Source organism: Palaemon carinicauda, chromosome 9 (genome assembly GCF_036898095.1).
Source record: "Palaemon carinicauda isolate YSFRI2023 chromosome 9, ASM3689809v2, whole genome shotgun sequence".
In the NCBI taxonomy this organism is placed as follows: Eukaryota; Metazoa; Arthropoda; class Malacostraca; order Decapoda; family Palaemonidae; genus Palaemon; species Palaemon carinicauda.
The window spans coordinates 65,263,450-65,285,591 of NC_090733.1; the positions used below are offsets into that span (position 1 = coordinate 65,263,450).

The window sequence follows — 22,142 nt, forward strand, 5'->3', positions numbered from 1 at the left end:
TTCATTCTATGGAAAGCAGTCAAATATAGCTAGTGACACCAATACTGATAGAAATGAAGACAACAGTGAAGACTCTGACACCATCTCTTCTTCCAACAGTGAAGACTTGGATACTAGCTATTCTTCAGACAGCAGCACTTCTAGCAGCTCAAGTGATGATGAAATTAGAACTACAGTTCAAAGTGATGACGAAGAAAGTCAAGTAGATGAAGACGATCCAAGTCAAGATGATGATGATGATGATGATGTAGCAACTAGTGTAACAGACTCCTGGGGTTCTGTTAGTCCAGCACAGGGGTCTTTTATTTTTACTGGAACTGAAGAACTTTTATGTCGTCCAAATCCAAGTGGTCCAAATAATTCAGTTTTGCCAATTGATCTTTATAAACTTTTTGTTTCTGATGACTATATTTCAGACTGTTCAAGAAACTTAACAGGTACGCTAGTCAAATATGCCGATCATGTGAACATTGTTCGAAAACAATTGATCGAAAACAATTATTCGAGAAACAATTATTCGAATGGAAAATTTTTCGCAAGAAAGTTATTCGAAAGGACAATAATACGAAATGAAAATTATCTGAAAGGTAAAATTCTTTATTTAAACAAAGGTGTAAAAATACCAAAAAGGATGAAATCTTTCAAGTATGAATGTCATTAATAAAACTATTAAAATAGATTAATGATGAAACAGTTTTACTTATAAATGCAAGTTATGCACTACAGCGGGTAAGTACCATAATACTGAGTACTCTTCAAAGTTGCCACTAATATTTTTATCCTTTCATTTAAGTCACGATATTTCTTGGAAATATTGATATTTGTGCTTCTTGCTCTTAATTTCACAATGTGAATTTCTTGTAAACCATGCTCTCTTTATAGAGTATCTACGAACTTCCATATTGTTGGATGATGGAATGACATTTGCTATAAAAAAAAGCTCTGTGCCATCCTTCAAGTGCGTTGTTAGTCCTAGGCAAATCATAGGACTACGTTGATGACATCTTGAAGGAAGACCAATCCACAAACTTATTGCACTTCCAATATATCTTGTTACCAACTTGTTTGTCTTTCACGAATATGAAACCATTGATTTTAAGCAAAAGCTTGCCTTTTTCACTTGAAATGTATTCGGCCATCACTGAAGGGCTGCAATATTCCGAAGAAATGAAGTTCTTGGTACTTGATGTACTTCACACCGTTTATTACCACTAAAAAATCGGATAACGTTCAAACAAACATTTGAAAAATTGCCTATTTGAACAATTGCCTATTTGAACAATTGCCTATTTGAACAATTGCCTATTAGCGTAATGTTCAAACATTTCTAATATATATCATTTCGTATAATTGTCCTTTCGAATAACTTTCTTTCGAACCATTTTCCATTCGAATAGCTGTTTTTCGAATAATGGTTTTCGAATAATTGTTTTCGATTAATTGTTTTCGAATAATTTTCATGATACGAATATGCCAGTCACGAACACTTACAAGAAGGTCACGCATGAAAGCATGGATTCCTACTGATTTTGATGAAATGAAAAAATTCATTGGTATTATTCTATGCATGGGCTTAGTACGATTACCCAAAATTGAGCTATACTGGTCTAAGAAGAAGGTGTATGACTATTCTTTTGTGTGCAAACACATGAAGCGGGATAGATTTACACTATTGCTAAAGTGCTTCCACTTCAATGACAATGATCTGGATGATAAATCAAATAAGTTGTACAAAATTCAACCACTCCTTGACAAACTGAACCAAAGATTCAAATCAGTATATTCACCTGGAGACAGAGTCGTCATTGGTGAGTCAATGATTCCGTATCGTGGCAGAGTGAGCTTTCTACAGTACAACCCAGGTAAAGCCCATAAATATGGATTGAAAATTTACAAGCCCTGTGCACCCAATGCCTACACATGGAATTTTCAAGTTTACTCTGGAAAGCCTGCACCCTTGCCATCGTTCAACCACTCGGTGTCAGTTATTTTGAAGCTCTGTGATTCTTTGTTGCATCAAGGTGTGACAGTTTTTGCTGATAATTTTTATACATCTCTTCCTCTGGCTGAGAAGTTTCTCAAAGAACAAACCTATTACTGTGGTACTCTAAGAAAGTGCCGAAAATTCATACCATCAAGCCTTCAAAATGCCAAGTTGAAGAAAGGAGAGGTAGTGTCACAGCAGACTAAGAATGGAGTAAAGTTTATAATTGGAAAGACAAGAGAAATGTGCTAACTCTTTCAACTATTCCTGAACACTCGGGTGAACTTGTACCCTCAGGCAAAAAGAAACGAACTGGCGAGGACATTATGAAACCAGAGAGTGTTCTAGCTTATAATAAAGCTAAGAAGGGTGTGGACATGTCGGATCAAATGTCATCCTATGCTACAGCTCTCAGACGGACCTTGAAATGGTATCATAAATTAGCAGTAGAATTGTTGACTGGAACATGCATTGTGAATGCATGGGTTTTGTACAACAAATACTATTCTCCTGGCAAACCCATTTCAATAACTGATTTCAAGCAGAGTATAGTAATGTCATTTCTTAAAGGAAAACCAGAAGAAAATATTAAGCCAGGTCCAAGGCGTTCACAAATTGAAGGAACACAATCTGAACATTCCCTGACTGAAGCTACTGGCCCCAAAGCCAAGACAAGAAGGCGTTGTCGTTCCTGTTATGAAATACTGTCACAAAATGAAGGAATTTCTGTAGCTCGAAAGAAAGCACGAAGAGTAAACACATATTGTGAGAATTGTGAGGGTAAACCTTTCTTTTTGTCTCAGTTGTTTCACCTTGAAACATTCAGTTTGAAGAATATAAATTTGTGTATTTTATTTATTTTTCTTATGTAGAAGCAAAACAGAAAATAGGCTAATTTTATAGTTGTACTCTAAATATTACATGATTTCCTTCATCATACATGGATATTTTTTCACCAAGAAAAGGACACTATTTTTTTCAGAAGTAAAATGTTTACCAAACTGATTTATTTTTCTATTGAATTTATATAAATATAATCTAGGGTTAAAATGATAGCATTTTTATTAATCTAATGATAATTCTTTTTATTTTTTTTTACTGAAAGAAAGAAATAATTAAAAAAAAAATTGCCCCTTTTCCCAGCATATGAAGATTATTTTCAGTAATAAATAAAGTGTTTAGTTAATGTTCTAGATTATTCTAATTAATTTCCAATATATTACAATAATATTTTGGTAAAAAAAGCCCATTTTGATTAAATTTTGGATACTTGAAAAAATATATAATTCTTAGCATGTGTAGCACATAGGGTACACATCGCTCATTCAGAGAGTCCCCTGTGAACCATATGTGGAGCACATCGCAGTCAACGTATTAAAACTGCAAAAATTTATTCCAAGAGCACATATGAACAATATTTGAATATATTTCGAAATTTTGACTTGTGGATAAATAGTCTTAGGATAACGAAAGATCAGTTCATGTCTACTTTACCTAAGGAAATGCGTCTTTTCCTTAAGGAGCATAAACCTAGAACTCCAGAGGATTATTCATCATTGGCAGACACATAAGCTTCAGCACACAAATGTTATCCTAAGGATGAGCAGAAGTTATTTTAGGCACAATGCAAATGTATCTAGTTCCAGTGACAAGATCAGTATGAGTGAGAAACCAGAGAAAACTAATTCGTCACGTCCTGGAAAGATTTCATGTTACGGTTGTGGTCAGAGTGGACATATTTCAAGAGACTGTCCTAACGAGTTACCCAAAAAGAAATCTGAATCTTCTCTTGAGATAGGACAAGTTCTGGATAACACACGAGTATGTGGACCTATGGTATGTGGAACAGTGAATGGTATTACAGTATCTACAATACTTAGAGATACAGGTTGTACAGGAGTAGTGGTATCAGAGGATTTAATTCCTGATCCTGGAACAAATTGTTCATATTCTACTCTTATTGATTATTTGGGCAGGAAGGACAGATTCCTTATTGTCAAAATTTATTTGAAATGTAATCTCTTTACGGGTTGGGTTAATGCTGTTCGGGCTCCAATAAAGTATTGTACTGTCTTATTAGGCAATATTCCAGGTGTTCAAGACCATAATTTGTTAACTCGGAAAAATATGGATTCTTCCATAGAAGTAAATACAGTACCAAGAGCACAGGTAAAAAGGAGAAATATTGTACACCCTCTTTCTATACCAGAACCATTCGATATATCCATTGATTATGAATCATTTCTTAGAGAACAGCAGAATTGCGAAACTTTGAAATATGCAAGAGAAATGAGTCAGTCTGGAGATGTCAAATGTTGCAAGAATGGTTTGCAGTACGAGTTCGTGATGAGAAATGGACTTCTCTACAGGAAAATACAGAAATGTAAAAAGCCTCAGTTACTAGGAAAAGAACAGTTTGTTGTACCAGTTAAATGCATAAAATTAGTTTTACGCCTTGCACATAATATTCCGGTAAGTGAACATTTTTCTCATAGGAAAACCTTAAATAAGATTAGTGGAATTTTCTGGTGGCAAGGTATGACGTCTGACATAAGTATTGCAAATCTTGTGATGTATGCCAAAAATATTTCCTTGTTAGAAAAGTAAAGAAGGCTCAGATGGTTAAATTACCAGTGATATCTAAGCCATTTTATCAAGTTGCCATAGACTTAGTCTGCCCGATTTCTCCTCCTAGTGAAGCAGGTCATAGATATATTCTGACCATGGTAGATTATGCTTCAAGCTTCCCGGACGCAGTAGCTTTGAAGAATATAACATCTGAAGACATTGCAGAAGCCTTAATATCTATTTTTTCCAGAGTAGGAGTGCCAAAAGAAATTCTTAATGACAGAGGACCACAATTTCGATCAGAACTTATGTTGCAAGTACACAAGTTATTAGGAGTCAAACCTCTTTTCAGTACCCCATATCACCCTGCTGCCAATGGAAGAATAGAAAGGCAACTCTAGATTTTAAAGATTATATTGAAGAAAATATGTGAGTTAAAACATAATCAGTGGCATCGTTTCCTTCCAGCTGCACTGTTCGCCATGAGGGAAATTCCAAGTGATACAACAGATTTCTCACCATTTGAGATTTTATATGGCCATCAAGTGAGAGGTCCCTTGACAACATTGAAGGAGATGTCTGCAAAGGAAACTGATCTTTTATTCTTTTGTTTTGGAGCTACGTGAAAAGTTGTCTGATGTTTCTGAATTGGCTGTTCAAAACATGAATATATCTTTCAGTACACATGTCTTATTTTGATTTGAATAGTAGGAAGCGCCGATTTAAAGCTGATGATGAAGTGCTTTTGCTTATTCCAGAAAAACAAGGTAAATTGCAGTTCTCATAGAGAGGTCCATACAAGATAATTAATAAGCTTGGTCCAGTTGACTACTGGGTAAACGTAGAGAGTAAGAAGGGACTGTATCATATAAAATCTTATGAAGAAATATTACCGTAGAGAGAATGTTAATATGTTACATGTAGCAGATGAAGATATGACTGGAATGATAAGCACTGTTCATTTTAACAAAGTTGCTGTTATTAATGCTGATGAGGATGATTATGTGAAAATTGAAACTATGGATACCAATCAGAGTACATGCAACATAAACCCTAATCTTTCAGATGTATAGAAAGATGATCTTCATAACTAATATCAGAAGTACAAACATGTATTTTCAGATAAACCAGGTAAAACTTCTTTACAAGAGCATAATATTAAGATTAAGACTACTGAACCTTTAGTTCGTAATTATTATCCAATCCCAGCTCATTTAACTAAGGATTTCAATGACGAAGTACAAAGTTTGCTTGATCTTGAAATAATAGAGCCATCATCTTCTAATTATTCATCTCCTGCATTGTTTGTCAAAAAGAAAGAAGGTAACTACAGATTGGTTGTTGATTTTAGAACTTTAAATGCAATTACAGATTTTGATTGTGAGCCCATGCCAAGCTTTGAGCAAGATCTTCATAAGTTTGCAGATTTTATGTACATTACAGAACTTGATATCTGCAAAGCATATCATCAGATTCCTCTAACACCAGAGAGTCGCAAATATACAGCCTTTGCAACTAATCTTGGACTAATGCAATATGTAAGATTACCTTTTGGCCTTAGCACAGCTTGTGCGACGTATATTAGATTAATCAGGCAAGTATTGAAAGGTCTTTCTTTCGTAGTTTGCTATTTTGACAATATCTTTATTATATCCAAAGACTAGAAAATTCATATGGCAGATTTGGAAAAAGTCATATTGCGACTGCAAGAAGCGGGATTAACTGTTAAACCAGGAAAGTGTTTCCTCGGTTATAAAGAGATACAATATTTAGGATATGTAATCAACAAAAGGGGTATTTTTCCTCAACAGGATAAAATTACAGCTATTTTGGATATGCCTGCTCCCACTACCAAGAATCAGTTACGAAGCTTTATTGGATCTGTAAATCTTTATGGTAGATTTATTCCAAATTTGTCAGGTAAACTAATTCATCTTACAAGGTTTTTGAAGAAGGGTAGCTCAGAAAAAATTAATTTTGATGAAGATGCATTGTGCAAATTTAATGAACTGAAATCTTGTTTAACTTCTCCGATTCTTCAGGTGCCTGATCTAAATAACATTTTCTGTTTAAAAACGGATGCATCATCTACAGCAGTGGCTCCCAGCCTGGGGGAAATTTCCCCCTGGGGGGAAATTTGAAGCTACCAGGGGGGAAATAATTACACTACGTACTTACTAAAAAATTATCAGATGCCAAAACTAGCCCTGATATTGATACACTGGTGCACAAGAAGCAGCCTCAACCTTTTCACTAATTCAATTTTGAAGTAAAAGAATAAACAAAAGTCCTTTTATTTTTCTACTAGCCTCTCTCCACATACTGATAAACAAATAGTTACAGAGTAAAATGGATAGAGAGTGGTTAGTAACAACTAACCGCATAGCTCTATGGCTATGCAATTTGTTCTTACTAACTGCTCTCTATCCATTTTACTCTGTAACTATTTGTTTATCAGTATATTTGTATAATGGAAAAATAAATTAGTAAGTCGTTACAGTGTGTTTTAACTACTCTTTCCCTAATACACATGAAGGGGGAAATCTGGAGGGTTGCACTGGGTGCAGGGGGAAATGACAGGAAAAAGGTTGGGAACCACTGGTCTACAGGTCTAGGAGCAGTTTTGCTGCAGTATATAGACAGTGGCATTCGCAAGCAAGAAACTTCTTCCCCCCGAAACTCTGTATGCAGCTATCGAGCAAGAATGCTTGGCCATAGTATGGGGAATAAAGAAGTTTGAGTACTACTTAATGGGGAGAAAATTCCTCTTGGAAAGTGATCATAAGCCACTCGTGTATTTAGAAACTTCAAAGTCTAATAATGATAGATTAATGCGTTGGTCTTCGGCACTACAAGTTTATTCTTTCTCTGTTGTTCATGTGAACGGTACCAATAATATATTTGATGATTTGTTAAGTAGAGGTTAAGGTATTTTGTCATATCTATGAAATTCCATGTTTGTTTACCTTTTATATATTAAAGGCTTAATGGGGGGTTTTGTCAGGGAATTTCATTGTTAGTAACACCATCTATTGCCTGGATTTGAAGTTACAGTATTGCGAAGTTTCTGTTAACGATTTTGTCCTTGTATTTTTCAGTTCTATAATAGACTTGGAAAAAGAAATTTTGTATTTTCTTTAGTCACGTTATAATCACCTGCCTGTGTTTATACAGAATATTGTTATATCAGTTTTTGTGAAATGTGTTTATCTTTAAAATTGTTAAGTCTTTAAAAGTGTATTTAAAATTGTCTATAAGTGCATATTTAATCAAAATTCTTTACGAATTAAGTTGTTAATCATAAGTGTAGTTAAATTTCACAAGGTATGTTTCTTTCCTTTTGTTTTCAGCTACTATGCATTTCAGACCCGTGTTATACTGTTTTTCGCAAATATCTTCTATACATACAAAAGGATCAGTGTGATATTTTGGCACAGCTTCTTTGACACAGTCCGCTAATTTATGACACTACACTGCCATACCAAGTGTGTTTCATTAATGAGCTTACTCTTGGCTTTCAAGCATAAGTTGGCGAGAGCCGAGTAGGCATTCGGACAATGGATCTCCGTGACGTAGTGTGATGCGTATAACAAGCACTCTCTCTCTCTCTCTCTCTCTCTCTCTCTCTCTCTCTCTCTCTCTCTCTCTCTCTGTAACATAGAAACCTACCACTGGTGCATGCTCCATTCATAGTGTATATATATATATATATATATATATATATATATATATATATATATATATATATATATATATATATATATATATATATATATATATATATATATATGCGTTATGTGGTACTGTATATGTCATTTTATATTTGAGTGACACAACGTGAAAATAAAGGCGAGGGAGGGTAATGTGGAGGATGATGACGAGCTAACGAGCGTGAATAATGCCAAATGTAGGTGTGGGCGGGCGCGGTAAGACGATCCATAAGCTTTGAGGAAGAATAGTGGTCCACGGACAACATACAACAAAGCGTGGATCCTGTCATAATAAACCTCGGCAGTGATGATGAGGATGACTTATTTTTGGAAAGTGACGGAGAGTGAAATAAAATGTGTGCTATATACTCATGTTTACATCATTTGTCAAATCATAGATATCCGCTACCTGTCAAGGTCTACATTAAACTATTAAGTAAGCATCCACTTCCCTTACTTACAGCATCCACTTCCCCTATTTATAAAGCATTTATAAGTAAATGCTTATAATAATAATAATAATAATAATAATAATAATAATAATAATAATAATAATAATAATATTAATAATTAATAATAAATCTTGAAATTATCACACTACTCCTCTAGCACCCACTTCCAACCCTACTCTTGTTCAAGATTCCAGGCTGTATGTTGTGAGTATTTAACGAAAAAAAAATCATTACGCGCGCCTTATTTTTATATGGATAAAGGTGGGAATTGTATCCATGAGAGAGAGAGAGAGAGAGAGAGAGAGAGAGAGAGAGAGAGAGCTTGTTATACGCGTCATACCTACGTCACGGAGATCCATTGTCCGAATGCCTACTCGGCTCTCGCCAACTTATGCTTGAAAGCCAAGAGTAAGCTCATTAATGAAACGCCCTTTGCATCGCAGTGTAGTGTCATAAATTAGCGGACTGTGTCAAAGAATCTGTGCCAAAATATCACACTAATCCCGTTGTTTGTATAGAAGATATTTGCGAAAAACAGTATAACACGGGTCTGAAATGCATAGTAGGGTACTCCCCTACCCTTGGGGAAACCGTGCATGACCTTAAACAATCCCAGAGAAATTACTGTACTTTTGAAAATACTTGAACAATTATCACAGGTTCCAATTGTTACATTGAAGCATATGTTATATAAGTGACTCTGAATCCGAAATTCAAATTGGTGTATTATCTAGTGTATGATAAATGTCATAGAGACCCATGAACAGTGACTTGTGTTATGTACTGTGTTGTAAGGTTTATTTTTTTTGAGCAATTGCTGAGGTATTTATTCGTAACAAGACATTTGGTGATTTATTTTGGTAACTGATATTAGAAGGGTGTCAGACAGATAAGTTACTTAATATTTTTGTTGTTTGTTATTTATTTCCTTATTTCAATATTCTATCTTTTAATTTCATAATCCATAGTGGTGTTAATATATTGAAATTTGTAATTAAACATTTGTTCTAAATTTCTGAATTTGTTTTACCATACCTAATCACAAATAAGCAGTAGGCCTACTATCTTTACCAGGGAAAATTGTCTTCGGAATTTCCTGACACCCGGTATCATGGATTTATACGGCCAGTTTTTTAATCCATTTCCGTTATTAAAACTAATCTCTGTTTAAAACTTTTTCAACTTTCACTTTAATGCTAAGTTGACCACAGGGACCCTGATCATCGAAGGTCAGAGATCATGAAACTGTCCAATGATATACTGTTGCGAAGAATTTTTCTTCACACTTCTTCTTCCTTTTGTATTTTAGGCTCTCTCCTAATACTGTCGCTACCCCTTAAGCGTTCTCTCCTACATTAAGTTTTCTTTTCATAAAAATCGGGAGAACTATTTTAAGTCAACTAAACTTGTTAACAATAGCATACACCATGCTCGTGACATCACAGCGTAGATACACACAGCAAAACCCTTAGCCCGGTATATGATGGTTTTTTTCTCAAACTACGTTGGTTGAGATGAATTATTAAACTGGTTTTGAGTATAATCTTCATACTGCAGTCTTGAAAGCAGCTTTTATTTGCCAATACGAATTTAGGTTTGTTAATTTTAAGAGGTATGCCCATTGCACCAGCCCATTGCTAACTGATCATTAAACTATTAATTTTTAGCAAGCCAGAATAGGTAGGATTATTGTATTTGTAAACTCCCTTAGAGCAGCAAGATTTCTCTAAGTATTTTGTGCAAAATCCTGCCTCCAATGCACTCCATACAACAAAATAATGCCCTGTCCTCAAGTCCCGAGATAACACCTCCACTGGGTTACCCTGCTCACCACGACGCTCACCCGTTTTGAAAGGTGAAGAGAGGTGCACCTACACGACCCTAGCGTCAACCCATTCGTTCAGAAGCTATTGTAGTGACCGGCTGACCGACCTGGTCAGTGAATCTGCACTTCTGGCTCAACCGCCCCGCCCCCCCACCCAAAACTTGACTCGCACCAGGATCTACCAAGTGGAGATAAGGAAGAACATGAATTTGGTAAACCCTAATTGCCTAAAGTGAGGATTCCAGGGGTGGGCCAGTCAAGTGTGCATTGTGCAAACTGCAACTATTCGGTCAACAGCTATTTAAGGACAAGGGCTAGTTTCTGTAAGGAGTGCAGGTAAAAATGCGTGGCCACTTAGTTTTTCCCCCATTATTAGCTTAGATCAATTTTTGCTTAATCTACGTTTGACTGGCTCTTACATATTTCAGGTTGTGTGCTGTGGGATTGTGTACAGTGTTTACATATTTTTGCTTTCGAGACTAGCACAGTCTCTGGGTCACATGGGCTGCGTGTCCGACCCCCATTTCAATTATTAACCATTGTAAAAGACCACGAGTCTAATCAACCATATTTTTTATTATTTTTTTTTGCATTTCTTTTTATTACATTTTGTGTTTGATGTTCAGATGTCCATTCCTTTAATGTAAATTTGTATAATAAATCAAGATTAGGTTAATTAAACCTCATATTTCTAATCCTCTATTTATTTGATTATGTCTATTGTGAATATGTAATCTGGGGACAGTATACCAGATATTTGAAAGGAGTAAGTAACTTAAATTAAGTGTGTTAGCAAGTGACTTAGTAATGAATCTATCTGCTTCGAAGGTAAAGATCCATATCTTTAATTTTTACTTTACTTTACATCACTGCTCTTATTTTTTTCCTTTGTCTAAATAATTACTTAACATAAAATTCCTGCCCAGCATCTCACTGGGGTCCCTAGGACGGAGCTGAAACAGAGCATAAGAGTGTAAATGACCTTGGACCTGACAAAGCTAGAGTAGGCCATCAAATTACTTTTATTTTACATGTGGAGTTTCTAGGCCTCTGGACAGATTACAATTTCCCTTTTTTGCATTTAAGAGTGATGGTTAGTGAACTACGTGAGTAAAGTTATTAACAGGGTGTTTGTGCCCTGAGCGATAGTGCTCCTTATCCTCCCCTGTTGATCTTTTAGGAACTGACGTAGGGAGACTTTCCAGGACTAACAAGTTCCCACTCAATGCTTAAAAAATCTCCACGAGTGGTCCTTCGAACTGGATCTTTCACCTTTTACCTATAAAGCATTTATTGTGTAAATCAGCTTGATTAAGCTTCCAGTACCTCGCTATATCACTTAAATCCACCCGCACCTGCCAGTTTGTCGAATGTGTAAAGCCCAAACTTTAATTGGGAAGTGAGATTTGTAGTCATTATGATCTTTTTGGATCGACCACGAGTTGAAGGAAAGAACTACGTAACCAGGTTAATTTGTTGCTTGAATATTCTCTACAATGTGTAGTAGGAACTTCGTTTTGTCTCGAATCTGTTCACCCACGTGTTGTGGCGGGTTCTGCTTATAACTAGAAAGTTCTAAACTACTTGAACTAAGGTTTTATTTTGTTCAGATACCCGTGTTTACTGCTCAATGAGAGCACCAGTGTACTCGTTTGTCAACTAATTTTGCTATTCTAACATCTAATTTGTAAAATTTTGTACCTTGGTCTACCTTCCTTTGTGTCGATTACCTTCCCTAACTTTTCTAACTAACATTCCCCGTATACCTAGCACGTCCTACAGAGCGAATTGTTGCGCTGTAATTTTAAGTTTTCTTACAAGTAGAGTAGAAACTAGATTTAACCAAGTCCGTTTCAGTCCACGTGTTTGTATCGAGATGGCGGATCTTGTTTGCATACCAAACTAAAGGGTGCGTAATTGTTGTTTACCGTATGTAACTTTCTGCGTGTAGTTCCATTAATTACCTATGTAGTTTCATATGTAACTTCATTATTTAACATTTAAAAACACGACATTGATTTAAGCTTTGTCCTCTGTGTGAGGAGATTTTGTTTTTGTCCTTTAGCGGGGAGATTTTTATTTTTGTCCTTTAGCGAGAATATTTCTGTATTGTCCTTTAGCGGGGATATTTTGTTTTACCTCCGCGTGAGTGAAATTTTATATTTATTTAGCCTCTTATAAGAGTGCACTTACATTAAGTTGTTGCCTCGTGCACCTATTTACCTTTTGAATAGTTCAGCGGTCGCCTCGGCGAGCCCGCAATTGTGAAACCGTCATGACAACAGTGTCAGCCTCGACCTGTTATTTTAACTTCTAACTTAAATTTTTCGCATTCATTAGACTATGCGCTTTCTCACATGTTATGCTTCTCACAAATAATTTAAATCAGTCAGTTATTGCCACGCACGTATATAATTCATTTTAGTAAAGTTTTTGTCACGTGACCGAGCATCGTCTGCTTTGCTGGACCCCGTCAGTTTGAATTTTAAAGTAATTTCGCGATTTACATTTGTTTTTTCCAATTAACCATTTTTCTCTCATCATGAGTAGCTTTAAATGTTCAATTATCACACTAGTAAATTTGTAGAGTTTCATGTTCACATTCCTTTGAAAATTTATATTTACCCTTTGTTTGCTTTAACCAATCCGTTCATCAAACGTGGTCAATCCATGATGGCCGACTTCACCTGTAACGTAAGCAACCCTCCACTGCCTAAGGCGGAAATGCTCAGCCCAGAGGAGATTAACACTTGGCTTAAAGAACAGGAGTTTACATTCAACTTTGTTTGTGAGGACGCTGACTTAGCACTTCATGCTCTCGCTTCAGTTGATTTTCCTAACATGGGTCCTGAAGCCGTGGCTCATTTTAAAACCCTAATTGGTAAAGTAAGAGACAAACTTTGCGGTTGCAAGAATTTTTGAGGACGTCTTTACGACCATCCTATTTTTAAATTAAATTATCCCGTGCTTGGTGCCTACTCAAGTAAAATTGAAATTGCTTTTAATAATCTAATGCAGTGGTTCCCAACCTGGGGGAAATTTCCCCCTGGGGGGAAATTTGAAGCTACCAGGGGGGAAATAATTACACTACGTACTTACTAAAAAATTATCAGATGCCAAAACTAGCCCTGATATTGATACACTGGTGCACAAGAAGCAGCCTCAACCTTCTCACTAATTCAATTTTAAAGTAAAAGAATAAACAAAAGTCCTTTTATTTTTCTACTAGCCTCTCTCCACATACTGATAAACAAATAGTTACAGAGTAAAATGGATAGAGAGCGGTTAGTAACAACTAACCGCATAGCTCTATGGCTATGCAATTTGTTCTTACTAACTGCTCTCTATCCATTTTACTCTGTAACTATTTGTTTATCAGTATATTTGTATAATTGAAAAATAAATTAGTAAGTCGTCACAGTGTGTTTTAACTACTCTTTCCCTCATACACATGAAGGGGGAAATCTGGAGGGTTGCACTGGGTTACCCTGCTCACCATGACGCTCACCCGTTTTGAAAGGTGAAGAGAGGTGTATTTTTCCCAGACTTTTCCTTGAAATATGTCTCTTCCATATATTGCGGTTCCCCCTTGATTCCTATTTGTTCTGTCTGATCTATATGTATGGAAACCCTGTATCTGGTCATCACTGCCAGTCTCCTGGGAGTACCATGTTTCAGAAAAAGATTGGGAACCACTGGTCTAATGGCTCATCCTAATTTAATAATTAAACCTAATCAGTCTTGTTCCTCTTCGAGAGACTACCCGGACCTACATACTTTTAGGGAAGAGCAAGAACAAGAAAAAAAGAAAAGAAAGATATGGTCTGCAATTCATTGAAAAGAGGGAATTGCAAATTTGGCGAAAGGTGCTACTACAAGCATCCAAAGATATGCCATAATTATGAAATATATGGTAAATGTGTGTATTTAGACAGATATGGAGACGAATGCAAAGACCTCCGCCCAAAAATATGCAAAAACTTGAAAGAAACTTGCAACCATGAATGAAAGTAAGAAAACTCGGCAAACAGAAAAGAAAAATGAAAGCAAAAATGAAACTAAAAATGAAATAAAAAAACAAGCCGATTATGTACCGCGCTATGCACAAAAGGCCCCAAGATATGGTGCCTTTCAACCCAAATATGCACAATTAGAGACAAACTACAAAGAATGTATCTATAATGCCAGGGGTTGGTACAGATATGGGGATAATTGCAGATATACACACAAAAATATATATGAAGGTGAAAGAGCAAATATAATAGAAAAATTAGATTTTTAAATGGCAGAATTCCTTGAAATGAAGAAAAGAACATCATATCAGAACAGGAAGGAAGCATGGGAGAATCCATATTACCAATATTAAATAATGGGGATGAAACACAAACCATAATAGTGATGAATGCACAGGGTTTAGTCACGAGTAACTCTAAAAGGAAAATAGAGTTCTTAGAAGAACTAACCCAAATTGAAAAAATAGATATATTAAATATAAGTGGAACATGGTACACCCAGGAGACTGGCAGTGATGACCAGATACAGGGTTTCCATACATATAGATCAGACAGAACAAATAGGAATCAAGGGGGAACTGCAATATATGGAAGAGACATAATTCAAGGAAAAGTCTGTGAAAAATACAGCAACGCGGAATGTGAATTGATTGCGGTAGAACTTGAATATGAAAGATTAGTGAATATTATAGTTTACAGACCCCCCAAATACTAAGGAGTTTGACATAATAATAGAAAAAAAAGATAATATATGTAGAAACCATAAAGACTGGAATATACTCCTTTCCGGAGATTTTAACTTTCCTTTCGTGGATTGGAAAAAACAGATAGAAGAAAGTAGTTGTATATACAGTATACATATAAAAAAGGGAGTAATAGTAGCACAGAAGATAAGAGACAGTTTGAAAAGCTTCAAGATATGCTATTAGAGCATAATATGCAACAAATAAACCACATTCCAACAAGAAAGGACAATGTCTTAGATTTAGTATTTGTGAATGAGGTGAATTATGTTAAAGAAATAATGGTGTATAACACGGGAATTTCGGACCACAATGTCATAGAATTGATAGTCCTTTCCAAAGTAAGTTAACGCAGAGATACACAAAGCACAAAACGATGGGAAGGATATGAAAAATATAATTTCTATGGTAAGAATATGAAATGGTCAGAAATAAATGAAGAATTGAACAATGATTGGAAAAATGTATTAGTAAGTAAATATGGATATATTGTACAAGATACTGGAGAAAATTGTTGAAAAATATATACCAAAGAAAAAAAAAATAAACAACAGACATGCATACCAAGAGAAAGAAGGATCTTATTTCAGAAAATTATAAAGTAGAAAAATCTTGCAAAAGAAAAAAATGTATGGAAAGTGATGGAAATAAAAAGTAAGATAGAAAATGCAGAAAAAAAGATTATATAATCGAAAGAATTGATGGACGGTTAACGAATAAAAAAAAAGGAAATATGCAACATATAAGCAGAAACATATAAGAGTGAATTTACGCCAAGAATTGCGAATGAGAATAATGAAACAGAAATGACAGAAGAAAATTTTTTCTAACGAATATAGATATTAATGAAGCAGATATTGTGCAGGCTATAAGCGAAATTAAAAATGGATCAGCGGTCGGGCCAGATGGAGTTCCAGCGATTTTGTTAAACAAACTGCACACACTATCACGAAGCCGCTTGCAATATTGCAAGTGTAGATATGAGCGAGATATATGTTAAACATAAATTAGCATATATAACCCCTATTTTCAAGAGTGGATCAAGACTAGAGGCAAGCAATTATAGACCTGTTAGTCTAACATCACATATTATGAAAGTGTATGAGAGGGTAATAAAAAAGAAAATAATGAATCAATCATTAAAAATAATTTATTTAATATAGGTCACACGGTTTTGTGCCCGGAAAAAGTACAAAAACCCAACTGATAGCACACTATGAAAACATATATAAAAATATGATAAATGAAAAAGACACAGATGTGGTATATTTAGATTTTGCAAAAGCCTTTGACAAGGTAGACCATAATATACTAGAGAAAAAAATGAGAAACCATAATATTAAGGGAAAGATAGGAAAATGGATAATAGAATTTCTACAAAACAGAAAACAGATAGCGGTTGCAAATGACAAGAAATTAGATGAAGCTCAGGTAATATCTGGCGTGCCACAGGGTACGGTATTAGCTGCACTGCTGTTTGTTATTATGATCTCGGACATAGACTGTAATGTTGAAGACTCTGTAGTGAGAAGTTTCGCCAATGACGTAGAGAAATTACTTGTGATGAAGATAGGAACTCATTACAAAGAGATCTAAACAAAATATATGAATGGGCGGAAATAAATAGGATGGTATTTAACTCTGATAAATTCGAATCAATAAATTATGGAAACAGAGAAAGAATGGTATATGCATACGGGGGACCTAATAACGAGACAATCACAAACAAGGAAGCAATTAAAGACCTTGGTGTTATGTTAAACAGGAATATGCTATGTAACAACCAAATAGCAACACTGTTGGCTAAATGTAAAGCAAAAATGAGAATGCTATTCAGACACTTTAAAACAAGAAAAGCTGAACACATGATTATGCTGTACAAAACTTATGTACGTAGTACACTCTAGTACAGCAATGTGATATGGTACCAACACTACCAAAAGGATATTGCACAAATAGAGAGTGTACAAAGGTCCTATACTGCTAGAATAGAAGAAGTTAAGGTCCTTGACTACTGGGAAAGACTGCAATTTTTTAAATTGTACAGTCTAGAAAGGAGAAGAGAACGCTACAGGATAATACAAACATGGAAGCAAATGGAAGGAATTGCTGAAAACATCATGGAGCTAAAAATATCAGAAAGAGCAAGCTGAGGTAGATTAATAGTGCCCAAAACTATACCAAGAAAAATAAGGAAGGCACACAGGACATTAATCCATTACGCACCAGCATCGATAATGCAGCGGCTATTTAATGCGCTGCCAGCTCATCAAGATACATATCCGGAGTGAGCGTAGCTGTGTTTAAGAATAAGCTTGATAAATACCTAAGATGCATCCCAGACCATCCAAGATTGGAAGATGCAAAATACACTTGAAGATGCATAAGCAACTCTGGTGGATATACGAGGTACCTCACACTGAGGGACCTGGGGGAACCCAAACATAGAATAAGGCAATAAGGTAAGGTAAGAGGGCGACACCTTCAGTGACACGTCCCTTTGTAAATGCTATTAACAGTCCCCTAGTTGATACTTCTAATGTCTCGGCAGTCAAGCACAATGTTCATACTTTTTCATCAGTTGCCCCACGGGTTCAATCGTCAGCACTTCACACGATTAGTAAATTTGTGCCAGTCCCTCCTGCTCCGTCCTCATTTCCAATCCTTAAGCCAGCGTTTGACAATGTGCCACGGAGGAAATACCATTCATTGTCTCAACGTGGATGCCCCTAGAGGTGGCGACGATGCTGCCCAACCTAACCGTGTACCTGAAGGCCAGCAAAGGCCTTTACCAGTAAATTCACCCATTAAGCTCGTACTATCCCACGGACCAGTGCTCACGTTGCCTGATTGTCCTATCCTTAAGCCCATAACTTCCGCTCCAACCTGCGTCGATGTTAAAACATCCACGTCAGCATTTGAAACCCGCTCTCAGAACGAGTCGCGTGACTGCAACCTTAAGACTTTAGCAGTCAGAAAGGAACCTTTTGCACTGACGGCAAATTTAGCGAAGGTTACACACGTAGATCTAGCAGCAGAGTTTAGAGCTTGTTTATGATTAACCTTGTTTGAGGATCCCGGTACCTTGAGCGTCATTTATAATTTCCATTCAGTTTTATATGGCACCACTTTAAATTTTTACTATTTTTGCCAAGTCATACAGCAGCATTTTCCAGGCCAATCCCTTGCTTTAACTTATAAGCGTAAATATAATTTTTACCCTGACAATTTGTCATGTTACTACAATCCCCTTGACATCCTTCAGCTCGCGCTGAATATAACTTTTACTTTTAATACTCCACTTTCAAACGTTTTCCTTCAAGACGACATCAAAGACTCTCGCGGTCAGAATTGCGATGTCCCCATGGACCTAGTTTGTCTCGGTTTGTCATTCAAACTAGCGTCAGATAATTTTTCACATTTCAAGGCCGAGAAGAAAGTAACTTTTCTCCTTTTGTTGCTTGACGAATACAAGGTTTTCATTACGCCAAGTCATTTTCTTTGCAAAATCATTTTATGTAAAACATTGGATGTCAGACCAGGACTGGGATTCACCCCATAATTTTGAATTTGTCAGTGGCCGGACTTGGTGCTGAACTCAACTGTTATTGGCTCACGTTTTGCTTGCTCTATCCGTACTCCTTGGGTGGGAAGAGTTGTGTTACTTTTAATCATTTGATTACCCTTGCATTATATGTTTGAAGTTAACAATGCTCATTTACCTATCTTAATGCTTCCGGGATGCATTGCCTGCGGGTTCAGTTTGACCCACATTCCCATTCATAAATAACTTTCAACTTGATTGATTTTAATTAACGCTAACAGCGTTTTGTTAACTTTAAACTGACATTGATGTGAAGAACGACTTAATTCTTCAATCATCCAGTAAGTTTATCTCGCTCGTACTAACAAGTAGTTGAATCATATTTGCCGGAACTAACCCCTCTCGTTTTTTCTCCCTTTATCCCCAGGGTGTGTAGAATTTTTCTTCACTCTTCTTCTTCCTTTTGTATTTTAGGCTCTCTCCTAATACTTTAGCTACCCCTTAAACATTCTCTCCTATATTAAGTTTTCTTTACAGAAAAATCGGGAGAACTATTTTAAATCAACTAAACTTGTTGACAATAGCAAACGCCATGCTCATGATGTCACAGCGTGGATACGCACAGCAAAAGCCTTAGCCCGGTATATGATGGTTCTTTCCTCAAACTACGTGGGTCGAGATAAATGATTAAACTGGTATTGAATATCATCTTAATACTGCTGACTTCAATTGAAAGCAGCTTTTATTTCCCAATACCATTTAAGGTTTGTTAATTTTAGGATGTATGCCCATTGCACCAGCCCATTGCTAACTGATCATTAAACTATTAATTTTTAGCAAGCCAGAATAGGTAGGATTATTGTATTTATAACTCCCTTTGAGCAGCAAGATTTCCCTAAGTATTTTGTGCAAAATCCTGCCTCCTATATACTCCTTACAACAATATATTGCCCTGTCCTAAAGTCCTGAGATGGCACCTCCACTGGGTTACCCTGCGCACCACGATGCTCACCTGTTTTGAAAGGTGAAGAGAGGTGAACCTACAGGACCCTAGTGTCACCCTATTCGTTCAGAAGCTATTTTTGTGACCGGCTGACCGATCTGGTCAGTGAATCTGCACCTCTTGCTCAACGCCTCCCCCCCCCCCCACCTCCTCTCCCAAAACTCGACTCACACCAGGACCTACTGAGTGGAGATAAGGAAGAACACGAGCCTGGTAAACCCTAATTGCCTAAAGTGAGGATTCCAGGGTTGGGCCAGTCAAGGGTGCATTGTGCAAACTGCAACTATTCAGTCAATAGCTATTTGAGGACAAGGGCTAGTTTCGTAAGGAGTGCAGGTAAAAATACGTGGCCTTTTAGTTTTTCCCCCATTTTTAGCTTAGATCAATTTTTGCTTAATCTACGTTTGACTGGCTCTTACATATTTCAGGTTGTGTGCTGTGGGATTGTGTACAGTGTTTACATATTTTTGATTTCGAGACTAGTACAGTCTCTGGGTTACATGGGCTGCGTGTCCGACCCCCATTTCAATTATTAACCATTGTAAAAGACCACGAGTCTAATCAACCATATTTTTTATTATTATTTTTTTTTTTTTTGCATTTCTTTTTATTAATTTTTGTGTTTGGCGTTCAGATGTCCATTCTTTTAATGTAAATTTGTATAATAATTCAAGATTAGGTTAATTAAACCTCGTCGTATTTCTACTCCTCTATTTATTTGATTATGTCTATTGTGAATATTCAATCTGGGGACAGTATACCCGATATATGAAAGGAGTAAGTAACTTAAATTAAGTGTGTTAGCGAGTGACTGCGTATTGATTCTATCTGCTTCGAAGGTAAAGATCCATATCTTTAATTTTTACTTTACTTTACATCACTGCTCCTATTTTTTGCCTTTGTCTCAATAATTACTTAACATAAGATTCCTGCCCAGCATCTCACTGGGGTCCCTAGGACGGAGCTGAAACAGAGCCTAAGAGTGTAGATGACCTTAGACCTGGCAAAGCTAGAGTAGGCCATCAAATTACTTTTATTTCACGTGTGGAGTTTCTAGGCCTCTGGACAGAGTACAATTTCCCTTTTTTGCATTTAAGAGTGATGGTTAGTGAACTACGTGAGTAAAGTTATTAACAGGGTGTTTGTGCCCTGAGCGATAATGCTCCTTATCCTCCCCTGTTGATCTTTTAGGAACTGACGTAGGGAGACTTTCCTGGACTGACAAGTTCCCACTCAACACTTGAAAAATCTCCTCAACTGTTAATAATAAAATAATCATTTTCATCTGGTATATTATTGTTTGAATTCATTTCATAAAACCAGGACAAATAACTTCACGATATCATTTCATTATTAATTTGTTGATTTTTTTATGGTTTAACACTCATGCTTTTACTTTTTATTAATTAATGTAATTTTATTTGTATATTTCATTATAAAATATAAAGAAATAGTAGCAAAATTCTTCCCATATCTTTGGGAACATCAAACTCAGACAATTATAATTCATAAACTAGCGATTTGATGCAATTTCTACATATGAGCTGCAATAAATATCTCGCTCATAATAGTCATCTGAGACATAAAAGCATCAGAAAAAGTGTAGGCCTATATAGTCCGCCTTTGTTGATAGCGCTCTGGCAATAACCTTTAGATTCATTCCATTTCGATGCATTAGCCCGTAAATTGGGACATTTTTATAGAAAAATAATTTCCTGACAATATCCGGTATCCAACATATAACGAAGAGACTCAGAAATAGACTTTGCAAGTTTGCCTACCTCTTTCTCAGTCAGATTCTGTTTTCTCCCATATCCTCCATAATACCTTTATTTTCAATTTCCAGTTCATTGATGATATTTTTCAACAAAATACTAGTCAAGCAAAATGCTAGTTGAGCACATTTCTACTGATAGTTTTTGCTCAGTGACCTGTTTTGCATTAGCAAATGACAACTACCCATTTAATACAATAAATTCGTCTTCACCTTTGTTAGAGGGTTTTCACTTAACCGCGTAATTGCTTTCCTCAACAAATACTTTCTTAAGCATTCATTTGGCGTATGTAACCAAGGAAGTGCTCCAAAAGACTCGATTTAATCACCTTGTAAATATGAATTAACACTATAGAATTTACTATGCATTTCATAAAGTCTATAAGAGACTTACATGACAAAATTACTCTTTTATTTATTTGTTAAATTCATAGGGCCTACTGGCATCTAAATCTTGATTTTGCAACTCTCATGGTTTTCATGGTATCAACTATTTTCTGTTAGAATTATTTTCTGCTGCTCATAA

The 22,142-nt window shown here is 36.0% G+C and overlaps 2 protein-coding genes across 2 annotated transcripts; both read left to right on the top strand.

Annotated features, from left to right (window-relative positions):
- The first annotated feature begins 1,504 nt into the window (after positions 1-1,504).
- LOC137646461 (piggyBac transposable element-derived protein 4-like) lies at positions 1,505-2,236 on the top strand. The gene has a single exon (XM_068379562.1). It carries the CDS (start codon positions 1,505-1,507, stop codon positions 2,234-2,236), a length of 732 nt encoding a protein of 243 aa, XP_068235663.1.
- Positions 2,237-2,310: 74 nt separating this feature from the next.
- LOC137646462 (uncharacterized) lies at positions 2,311-2,856 on the top strand. Its single transcript, XM_068379563.1, has one exon. The coding sequence runs from the start codon at positions 2,311-2,313 to the stop codon at positions 2,854-2,856; it is 546 nt and encodes a 181-aa protein (XP_068235664.1).
- The last annotated feature ends 19,286 nt before the right edge of the window (positions 2,857-22,142 follow it).